At 39.4% G+C, this 11,841-nt stretch overlaps 1 protein-coding gene across 1 annotated transcript; it reads left to right on the plus strand.

Annotated features, from left to right (window-relative positions):
• Positions 1–2,116: 2,116 nt before the first annotated feature.
• Positions 2,117–8,982, plus strand: etfb (electron transfer flavoprotein subunit beta). The gene is made up of 7 exons (XM_049584301.1): positions 2,117–2,239; positions 4,331–4,489; positions 4,971–5,129; positions 5,563–5,625; positions 6,333–6,491; positions 6,601–6,816; positions 8,353–8,982. The coding sequence occupies exons 1-6, from the start codon at positions 2,186–2,188 to the stop codon at positions 6,769–6,771; spliced, it is 765 nt and encodes a 254-aa protein (XP_049440258.1). The 5' UTR covers positions 2,117–2,185; the 3' UTR covers positions 6,772–6,816; positions 8,353–8,982.
• The last annotated feature ends 2,859 nt before the right edge of the window (positions 8,983–11,841 follow it).

Below are 11,841 nucleotides of genomic sequence, written 5' to 3' on the forward strand. Positions count from 1 at the left end.
TATTTATTTCTCTTACTTTCTATGGGCTACTTATCTGTATGTATTACTACACCAATCAATCAATAAACGTTTTAGGTTTAGGTTTATTTATTTAGCACACATTAACATCAATGGTGCAAGGAGGGAACGAAGCCCGAAGGTGTATCTATCTTATCTTAAGACTTAAACAGCAAAGTGTATGTGAAGTGCCATGCTTAACGGTGCTTCAGCAGGGGTTTGTTGAGGGATTTAAGCTACTTTACTTTATTAAAGTTACACACGTGCTATTATAGGTACACCTTGCTAAAATTAATATAGTGTAATAAAACAGCCAAACTGTTAAGAAGTGGTAAAGCTTTTTTGATTTGGTCATATTAGAGATTGTAATTTGTGGTGCTGATCAATTATATAATGAGGTGTCGTTGTAATATTTTGTCTATCCTATTTATATAAGTGAGAGTAGACTGAATATTGGAAACACCACTCTGTATACTTTGTGTTGCAATTCATAGGCAGGCACCTAAACTCTAGCCACCATTCAGCTATTGATTTTAATCAACATATCTTACAGACAGTTTCAACAAACCTGAACATTCATGAAGGTAAGACTTATTGCAGGGCTCTTGTGTTCGACCTTTCATTAGTTTTACTTAGATGCACCCACTACACTGGAAATTAACCACTATTCTTTATTCTCTTCTTATGTCAGCGCACAGTTTTAATGGCAATGTTAAAATCGAAGGCTAAGCCACAAATCTTGTTGAAGTCATGGGCTCATACCTGAATTTCAATAGCTACACTGAGACAATTTCAAAGTCAGCCTACTATCACCTTAAGAATATATCAAGGATGCAAGGACTTATGTCTCGGCAAGATTTGGGAAAAACTTGACTTTACTGGTCCCCCTAAAAAATCGATCAGACAGCTGCACCTGAATCAGAACGCCGCTGCTTGAGTCCTCACTAAGACCCAGAGAGTAGAGCACATCACTCCAGGTCGGAGCTCTGGCTACATTTCTGATCTTCTGCTACACTATGAACCATTGAGACCTCTCAGGCCATCTGAGACAGGTGTGCTTTGTGTCCACAGAGTCAAGACTAAACACGGGGACGCAGCATTAAGTTTTTAATGCACCACACATCTGAAACAAACTCCCAGAAAACTGCAGGTCTGCTGCATCAAGGCTGAAGACTTTTCTGTTTGCCACTGCCTTTTATTATATCAAATATTTATTCATTTCTTATACTGCATTGTAACTTTTATTGTCTTGTTTTAATTTTTATTTTCTATTCTCTAGCTTTGTAATGGCATTTTTAATTGCATTTTAATGTCCTTTTATAATGTGTTTCTTTTTTTTTTACGATTTTGTTTCTGTGCTTTTCATGTTTTAGTACTTTGGATTGCCTTGTTGCTGCATTGTGCTATATAAATAAACTTGCCTTGCCCTTAAATGAGACATTACTGTAATTTCAGATTGTTGCCCCCTTGTCCTTAATTTGAAATTGTATTATGATATATGGAAGAAAAGTACAAAAATACAAAAAACAAAGGGAGCAGCAATCAATTTAACTTTAAGAAATCACATGTGAGATAGGAAGTGTAACAAGAGCAAGGCAAAAATGTGTTCTTACACGAAAACACATTATCATAATCATAAAATTATAAAATTAGATCTTACGTCACCAAGTCATGTTTATGTGTAACTCGTCATGTATCGTTTTAAGGCCACTTGACCCTCATGGTGTCACTCCACCGCTTGCCGTGACCTTTGCCACACATAAAGCGGAACGTTTCTTCTTCGGGTTTTGTTTACCACGCAGATAAGAGGAGCACAGCATAATTCACGGTTGATTTTTGGCAATTCTCTAAATTTGAGCAGTTTAAATAATCAGGCAATCAACAGAGGGAGTTTGAAGCGATTTAACTCACTTTTCCAGAATCCCTAAATAAGGTTTAGTCTTTCACTCATTGAAACCGCAGCACTGACTTTATAGTTGAATTTAACAACGGCTGTAAGAACGTCTCAACCAATCGGTGAGGAGAGCGTCCACTTATATCTGCTTCTCATTGGCTGGAATGGAAGGCGGTCCCCTAAGCTCCCTCCCCTGTTGTCACCCTAAAATAATTCCGACCTACTCCTTGGGTGAAGGTTCACAGCGGTGACACTGGTACTTTAGCTGTCTGCCACTGCACAGTTTCAGCAATAATGTCTGGTCGTGTCCTCGTCGGTGTTAAGCGTGTCATTGACTACGCTGTAAAGGTAACTTCTTTCTACTGTTACAACGAGTTTATGTTTTAAAATATTTTTTTACCTGTGCTCACTTGACTTTCTGTGTTCTGCTAGCTAACGTTAGCTTGCACACGCCAGCTGGCTGCTGTGGCACAGGAGCTAAGGAAACACAGTTAACTGTTAATTTTTGACAGATAAAGTCAACCATTCAGACTGCAGTTAAACTCATGAGGGCAATATACAGAATGTGCAACGATGTTTAATTCAGAGTATTATTAGCAACGCTGCAATGTATGACTTCCTTGCTCGTTACCTGAACAGCTGTAAGGCTGCTGTTTTCAAGTTGTGTAACCTCATGTCTGGCTGATGATGACCTCAGTTTTTCACCATTTAAATGAGTTTGTAAGGCAATGGTGTACAGTGCAGTCACATATTTATTGTAGCAGGGATAATGGCTCCTAAAGTACAACACCATAATCAATATCTGTTTGCAGCTGTTTCATGTCACAGCAGGAACTCTCCTGCTCCAGCTGCTCTCAGCAGGATCTGCACAGTGTTGGTGCACAACACTGACACATCTGTAGCTTTCCTCTGCTCCCAACATTATCAGGCAAATTATTAAAGTGTAATAAATCAGGAAATTGTTTGCTTGACATGGAAGCTGTGTTGTCAGATTGAGTTCTCATCATATCATTTGTGATGTTGTGCCATTTATTGTCATTAATTAGTGATTATCTGTACTCTCAGTATTATGTTTTGCATACTGATCTGGCTCAGTTGCTGCATTAATAGATAAATGAAACTGTGAGTATTCTGCATATGTAAAGTTATATAATATGTGAAGTTATTATGATACAGGTACACCATATGGACAGGCACCCATACCCATATACGTTTGTGTTCTTTTGGTTAGCAGCTGTTTTTCATGTTTTTTTTTTGGCCACAGGTCTCAGTTCTGTTTCAGGAAAATCTTAAAGCTACGGCATGCAATACTAATAGACAGACAATAGTATGTTTAATTTTAGGGAAGACCCTATCCTATGTCAACTAGGTGTAGAGAAAATCGATACAGTGATATTTTTGTGTGGCAATATCGTATCGTCACATAGTGCGAAGTATCGATTTCTTTATTATATGAATGATTAATATTACATATACGAATCAAACTTTAGGTAGCCTACTAGAAAAATATGATAAATTACTTTTTCAGTCCACTAGATACATTTTTCGCAGAAAGAAAATGGCTAAAGGGAGATAAACAAACTGTCAACATCTGTTTTATCTAATAAGATAAACTTTACAATTTTTTCCTTAGGGGACATAATTTACAGTTGAAAAATGGTAATGAATTGCAATATATCACAATATATTTTATCACAATACTCAGCGTATCGCAACATAATTGCAACAATATTGTATTGTGACTTAAGTGTCGTGATAATATAGCATCTCGGATCCTATAGTGAGTCCCACTTCTAATGTCAATATGACAGTGCCCCCGAAAACAAAGCCACTTCCATAAAGAAATGCTTTTTACCAGTTTGGTGTGGAAGAATTTGACACAGAGTTCTGACCTCAACCACATTAAATACCTTTGGCCTATATTGGAACATGAGCCAGGCCTTATCATGAGACCTCCTTTTGCTCTTGTGAGTGAATGGGATCAAATCCCTTCAGCCAGGTTCCAAAATCTTGTGGAAAGCCTTTCCAGAGAAAGCATCGGCTGTTGTAGCAGCACATTAATGCCCATGGCTTTGGAATAAAACATCTACATACTATGGGTGTCCATATAATGTATGACCCCATAGAACCATTTGTTTTGTAACACCAGACTTTTTTCCACATTATGTTAATGTGGGGAAGTTCTTCTCTATAATTTTCCAGTAGCAAAGCAATGCAGAGCAATAAAAGAGGTGACAGGAGCTAATTCCAAAATGAAGACGTAATTACTACAGGGCTCCTGTTAAAACATGCATCACTACATGTATTGCTAGCTCACTTCCTGTATGAGTCCGTCATCGTGTCTGACAGTTTGCCCTAGTATCCAGGCTATCTGGACTGTTTGTCATCTGGCACCCCCGTTGTAGCCTGACTCTGTCCCGTGGCCTTCTTCCTCCTCAGATTCGCGTGAAGCCGGACAACACCAGCGTGGTGACGGATGGCGTTAAGCACTCAATGAACCCCTTCTGTGAGATCGCTGTGGAGGAGGCGGTCAAGATGAAGGAGAAGAAGCTCATTAAGGAGGTTGTGGCTGTCAGCTGCGGGCCACAGCAAGCACAGGTGGGTGAGATGGGGCCGGACTATGCACCCCTGCCTTGTTAACACATGTCCTGGAGACATGCAGGGTGGTGTGGCAGGTTGCCCACATTTGGAGGAGCTCTTTGTAATGCTTTCACTGTCTTGTAGGTTTTTGCTGGGTTTCAGCTTTCTCTTGAATTACTGAATTATGCTGTAATTAAGTGTTGATATAATGTCACAAATACTGATGAACGATACATGAACAATTTGAGTGTCATTGAAAATCACTGATCATACCTTGCATAATTATAAAGTGCAACTGGATAAAAATCACTCTGCTTATTCAGGTACATTTCTCTGTGTTTTAGATCGTTAAAAAGTAGCTATTGTGGCTTTTATGAATATGGAGATAAATGTGATATTGAGATCTTCTGCCACATTTTGGTTTAATTTTTTTGTGTTTGGTGACAAATTTTAATTGTTCTAATTCTCCGTTAAAACACTTATTTTCTCCGTCACTTAGGAGACCATCCGTACCGCCCTCGCCATGGGAGCAGACCGTGGCATTCATGTGCAAGTGACCGGGAAGGACTATGAAACCCTGGGACCCCTGCAGGTCTCCAAGATCATGGCTGCTTTGGCCAAGAAGGAGGATGCTCAACTCATCATCCTTGGCAAACAGGTATAAAAGTTATTATAGTTTTGTATCTTTCCAATGTTTTTTTATTTTGTTTTTAATTTTTATTTTCAATTGAGTTAGTTTCCAGAGTGGGTTTTTCTCATTTTAGTTTAGTTTTTGTTGGTTAAAGTTTTTTAGTTTTCGTTTAGTTTTCATCAGCTTCAGTATTAGTTTAAGTTTTGGGTTCTTTTTAATATGGAGGGTATATGTCAAGGCCAGGATTTAGTTCCGAAAAGGTATGACAATACAAACATTTTGTGAGGGCAATAGACTCACAGTCATGTAGACATCTCGGTCTCAATAAACATATGCACCAATGCCTCCTCATGCGTGTTGACTTAGTTTTAGGTCTATTTTTCTATTTTTTTAGTTGACTATAATAACCTTGTTGTGCACCACTCTTACCTTCATTTAATAACTTGCATTGCTCTCACAGGCCATCGATGATGACTGCAATCAGACTGGCCAGATGACTGCAGCCTTACTGGACTGGCCTCAGGTGAGTCCAAACTCTAACGCAGTTATTCTTAGCCAACCTGACCCAAAATCAGCCTGTTATGATCTAAAAAATGGTCTGACTCCCATGTGATACTGCAAGTTAGACTACCTCAGTTTCTATTTTCTCCGTTTGTCTTTACAAGTGTTGAATGTGTGACGTAGCAGTGCTGATATGAGGCTATGTCCCTGTACAGACTGTCTTATCAAAGTTAGCAGAGACTAGATTGAGTCAGTAAGAGCTACAGTGATCCTGCACAGACCAGCACAGCAGGTCAAAGGCTGCGAGGACAGCTGAGGTGAAGTTCCACTGGCTGGCCAGTAGATGGAGCACTTTGTTAACATTTTGTTGCACAGTGTACAGTTAAAGCAGTGTGAGGCACAGATTATAGTGTAAAGACATTTTAATCAGCTAATATCCAAAGTTACCTCTGATTTACAGTTCTTATCATCCCAACCACCTGACCTTTTACAGTCAATAGTTCATTGTTAAACACATTTACCCTGGATTAGTTATAAATAACATGTAGTTACACAGTGCAACCAGCAGATAGGGCACGCTGACTGTCTCATGAACTCAAATAACCTCACTCCATATTTGGCTGCCAGCTGCAAAGATAGATAGATGTTTCTAGATGGACCGTTTTGACAATAGTTGTTCATTTTTTTTGTATTTATTTTGTGTATTTGTACTGTGTCTTCATATCACAGGGTACCTTTGCATCAGAGGTGTCACTGGAAGGAGACAAACTGAAAGTGGTGAGAGAAATCGATGGCGGCCTGGAAACTATTAAGATCAACACACCAGCAGTGCTTACCGCAGACCTTCGACTAAACACCCCCAGATATGCCACCCTGCCCAACATCATGGTAGGTAGCAGGGACATGCGGTTAGTAAAACAAGAGGCAAGAAGAAGGTGTTAAATACTCTTGTTTTCAGGAATGAAATTAGATTTGCTGCTGCTTTTCCTACTTTCAGAAAGCCAAGAAGAAGAAGATCGCTAATGTGAACCCTGCAGACTTGGGGGTGGACATCACGTCACGGTTGGAGGTGTTGAGAGTGGATGAGCCTCCGCAGAGACAGGCTGGAGTGAAGGTGGAGACGGTGGAAGACCTAGTGAGCAAACTTAAGGAGACAGGGACGGTATAGAGGCTTTAGGAGCAGGAGCAGAGGAGCGCAGAACTTGGCAGAAGGGTGAGTATCACAGTATCCACCAATGGAGAGCCTGACCTGACACTGTATTATTATAACTAACAAAATACACGTCTTCAGCAAGGCTCCCACAGATTCAATATCAAAGCATTTTTAATAATATCTAAAGATATAACATGAGCTAGGACTAAAACTAACTTAGCCTGTGATTTTTTTTTTAATTGATTGAATGAATAGTCTAAATTGTTCAAGAAAAAGTGGAAAATGTCCATCACTAGTTTTCAGAGCCCAAAGTGATGTCTTCAGATGGACTGTTTTGTACCACCAAGGGTCCAAAAACCATGAATATATAATATACAAGTATACAGAAGCAAAGCCTTATCATGTTAGAGAAGCTGGGACCAGATAATTTTTACCTTTACCTCTGAGCCGTGTGGGTGCTCCCAGTGTCAAAAAAGTTGATTAATTTTCCCTCAATTGACTAATCAATCAATCAACTAATTGTTACAACTTTAATGGCAGCCAATTATATGAGATAATATTTTGGCCCTTTGCAACGTGCTTTTAGTTCATCTTGTACAATTTTTGTAGCAACCTATAAATTCCATAGTTCACGTATCATAGAATTAAAGGGACAGTTCACATAAAAAACACATATTTTCCCTCTTACCTGTAGTGCTATTTATGAAACTAGATTGTTTTGGTGTGAGTTGCTGAGTATTGGATATATCACAGCCATAGAGATGTCTGCCTTTGCCTCGAATATAATGGAACTGGATGGCTCTGTGCTTGTGCTGTTGAACACACCAAAAAAACTACATTTGAAAAACTCAACAGCAATGTCTCTTTCTAGAAATCATGACCTGGTTACTCAAGATAATCCACAGACCTTGTTGTGAGCAGTTTCATGTAGGAACTATTTTCTTTCTACTGAACTACACCTGCCAACTGTCAATCAGTCACTGAGCAGAAGGAAGCGTGCATCAGTTCATGGATGAGCGGCTCTTGTTTGTGACAGCACAAGATGTAAACATTAATGGTGTCATCCTCGGCAGTGCTGTAGCACTTGCTAGCTCAGTGGTGCACCACAAGCTGAGTGCCATCTAGTTCCATTATACTGGAGAGAAGGCAGACATCTCTATGGCTAATATCTCCAACACTCAGCAACTCACACTAAAACAATCTAGACTGATAAACAGCACCACAGGTTAGATGATATAATTTTGTGTGAGCTGTCCCTTTAAGTAGACATAATATTAATGTTTTTTGGTGGGCAATAGGCCATTGTTTCCAAAGTGGGCAGCGAATCATTACTGAATAAGGAGCAGGAAAAACACTGTAAAACAAAAAAATGTTTTCTTCTTGATCTACCTGTTGCTACATCTTGATTATAGCTTAATACGTGTCCATCTTGTGTCTGCATGCAGCAAAGTTACCTCTTGTAATGAAAGATGTAATTAATTAATTGCTTTGACAAAGAGTATTGTGTGTCTGTGGTGACGGAAGCTAAACTGATAAAAGATTTTAATTGCAACTCATGAATTACATTATCTATCTACTCTTTCTTTCTCCTTGCAGGACTCTGAAATGAATAACTGGACTGTACTGCATAAGCACACCCCGAGGACTGGCTTATGTGTTGGTCTAATCCCTCTGTTTGAGACTGTGGCTTCTGAGGCACGGAGGTACCGACAGGGGAGGAGGAGTACTGAGAAACACTGTCCTGCAGCAGACAACCCCAAAAGGATCATCTTGTCTTTCATGTGCATTTAAACCTACACTCATCTGTATTATAGGCTTCTAATCTGATTTAGATAAACTGTCTTTATGCAATAATTTAAACCCAGAAATCACTACTCATGCTGCTGTTTGCATCACACTGTACACCACCAGTACGAGGCATTACACCAACAGTTACCTGGCTCAGCTGTTTAATCTTGTCTGTAGTCACACATGTTAAGAGGTGCAGTTTTTGTAAATGATATATGTAAATATGGACCCAAACATGTTGAGATGATTATGTCCTCCCAGATTAGTGCCGTGTCTGATGGTAATTTGTGTAAATTTGTGGGTTTCAGGACAGCTTCGACAGTGTCTCTCAGTAAGACGATCACACATCTGAATTTTACCATAAGCGCCTCATTTGTCTGTTGATTGTACAGGACATTACATGACAATAAAGCAGCCAGTCTTTTTCATATCTAAATACACCTGTGACTGTTCTTTGGGCATTTAATTTTGAACTTGACATCATTAACACCTGTGAATGGGTAACAGATTTTGATGAAAAAAGTTGGATATTTGTTTGAGTCCAGGGGATTTATTGGATCAAATGTTTCACTCTGGTGGATTTAAAGCATTATTTCTGAAGCAACATGCTGTATTGCATTTGGCCAGAAACCAGTTTCTGCACTATATGTTTGAATCAAGCAATAGTTGGAGAAACACTTTGTTGCCACTTTATTAGGTACACCTAACTATACCTAACACAGAAATCCTGCCATGAATCCTAATTTCAGGAAGGTCATAATGTTCAGTTTTTGAGAGGTATCGATTCAACTGTATGATCCTTTTGGAAGCTGCAGTTTGTGCTGCTGTTGAATCATATTGAGCTATTATGAGGGGAGTTCATAATATTTAGCCTGATATCAACAGTTACAGATACAAGCACCACAAACAATGGCCTCCAAAATAACCTGCTCCAACCAAAACTAAACATCTAGGAAAACAGAGCCCTCAATACTAAATGTAACCATGGAAATCATGATATACATTTATATCATATCATGATTATCATGGTGAAATGTTATTTCACCCTGCGTCTTTTCACAGTAGGTGAGTTTTTTTAGGAGATGTCAGCTCAGTTAAACCAAAGCAACAGTCCCTTTTCAGTTTGTTTTATTTGTTAAATCAAACCGTCATTTATAAGAAAATGATGAGAAGTAAAATCATTCTGGGAAATTATGGAAATTTTGAAATAAAAACAGCTGGAATTAATTACAGTCTTATTTCAAAAAGAAATGGCATAAAATGACATTTCATTATAATGAGCTGAGTTTTAAACATTTCCTGGAATATTTCTCAATGTCATGGGTATATTACATACCATATGTGTATTTATCCATGTGGTTATCAATTTCAAAATGTATTATTAAACACTGTGGGTCCCCCACACATTAAGAGAGGATGTTTTGCAGGCAAGGCTTTTCTTTTTATTATACTGCATTAATCCCTGGTAGTTGTAGCCCACAAAGAGAGAATGGATGGTTTATGGATAATAAACACCTGAGTGTAAAAGAGAACATGTGCAGCTCACGGCACAGAATCAGGACTTGTTTACTTTCTCACATTACTGTGTGTCACATGGACTGCTGTGGTGAGGGTACCAGCAAGATGGAGCCTGCATTGCAGATGAGTGAGTCTTCAACTGTTGTGATTTTTGTGGCCCTGTCAGCAAAGAAAAAGAAAAAATGTTGTCCTTAATTATTGTCACACTTGCTTAACACCAAAAGAATAATAAAAATGAATAAAGAACAGATCAGTCATTACTTAAATCCTCCTGAGACCCTGTGTCCTCATATGAGGACATCGCATTTAGGGTTTACTGAGTCTGAGTAAGTAAGTACTAACTTTTGCAGTGTTTGATCTTGCGGGGATGGAGCCATTTTTCTGCCATGGTTCGCGTCCTGTAGGCGATATTTTTGTGGGCGTGTTACACCAAAACCTGTTTCCTCCTGGCAATATTTTTGCAAGCGCACAGTTGCTGTGGCACCGCCCAGAACGATTGTGATTGGTTGAAAGAAATACAAGCAGCCGGGGTGTTTTTTTCTCCAATCTTAAAGTGAGAGTCGGCCCAGCCAGTCTGGTGAGCGAGACTAGGGTTTACTTGACCTTATACTTCATTCTACTTAACTTAGACCTGTTGTCCTCATTCGTGGACACCTTTTTGTGCCATCTAGTGGTAGTAAGAGCACAATACACTAATCCATGAAAAAACAAGATGGCAGCCATCTCTGCCAAGTCAGTCTGCAGCCAATCCCAGCACAAAAGTGAACAAGGTCCAAAACCTGATCAACTTTTTATGGTTGAAACTTGTTTATTTATGATTGATAATGTTTGTAGTGTGATATGGCAAAAAGTTTGGCCTATTCTAGCAGCTGTAACAAGCTAAGACACTGTTTATTAGGAAGTGCTTGTTTGAAGACATTAGGACTTTATTATCATCTCGTTTGAGGATATTGGGACTTTATTATCATTCACAACTTTTAGTTTTTATACTTACATGGTCCTACTGCCATAGCTTGGAGAAAAAAGCATGCCAAACAAAAGTTCAGGTCTCAGGAGGTTATGATGTAAAGTGGCCTTTATTGTGTGGTGTTCGCTATATCTTCTTTGGACATTCAACCCTGCTTAATTTTGAATTTCATATTGATCTAATATTATTTTCAAATACTATTATGACACATAAATATCAATTTTAATGACATGACACACACACACACACACACACACAGACATAATTTTAATGACATGACACACACACACCAAAAAACACCTGTCCCTTTGGGTTATTGTTATTTCCACCACACTGTTCAAAATGTGGCGGCACAGTGGTGTGGTGGTTAGCACTGTCGTCTCACAGGAGGGTTCCTGGTTCAATCCCCGGTGGGGAGTCCTTCCGTGCAGAGTTTGCATGTTCTCCCCATGTCAGCGTGGGTTTTCTCCGGGTACAGTCCAAAGATTGGGGATAGGTTAATTGGTGACTCTAAATTGTCCGTAGGTGTGAATGGTTTTCTGTCTCTACATGTCAGCAATGCAATATTCTGGCGACCTGTCCAGGGTGTACCCCGCCTCTCGCCCAGTGTCAGCTGGGATAGGCTCCAGCCCCCCCCTGCAGCGCTCAAGAGGATAAGCAGCTAGAAAATGGATGGATGTTCAAAATGTAAAAGTTTCAGGAAGTTGTGGGGATTTGTTGAGAGTTTGTATGGGCCTACTTGGTGACCACAGCAATAGTCATGTGACAGGAGGCCCCATGGCTGGAGGACAGTTAGCATAGTGGCAACTGTA

Source organism: Epinephelus fuscoguttatus, linkage group LG8 (assembly GCF_011397635.1).
Source record: "Epinephelus fuscoguttatus linkage group LG8, E.fuscoguttatus.final_Chr_v1".
Lineage (NCBI taxonomy): Eukaryota > Metazoa > Chordata > Actinopteri > Perciformes > Serranidae > Epinephelus > Epinephelus fuscoguttatus.

Coding starts and splice junctions, on each gene's coding strand:
- etfb (XM_049584301.1), top strand. CDS start 2,186: ATGTCTGGTCGTGTCCTCGTCGGTGTTAAGCGTGTCATTGACTACGCT. Junction 4,490..4,970: donor GCGGGCCACAGCAAGCACAG/GTGGGTGAGATG, acceptor TCCGTCACTTAG/GAGACCATCCGTACCGCCCT. Junction 5,626..6,332: donor CCTTACTGGACTGGCCTCAG/GTGAGTCCAAAC, acceptor TTCATATCACAG/GGTACCTTTGCATCAGAGGT.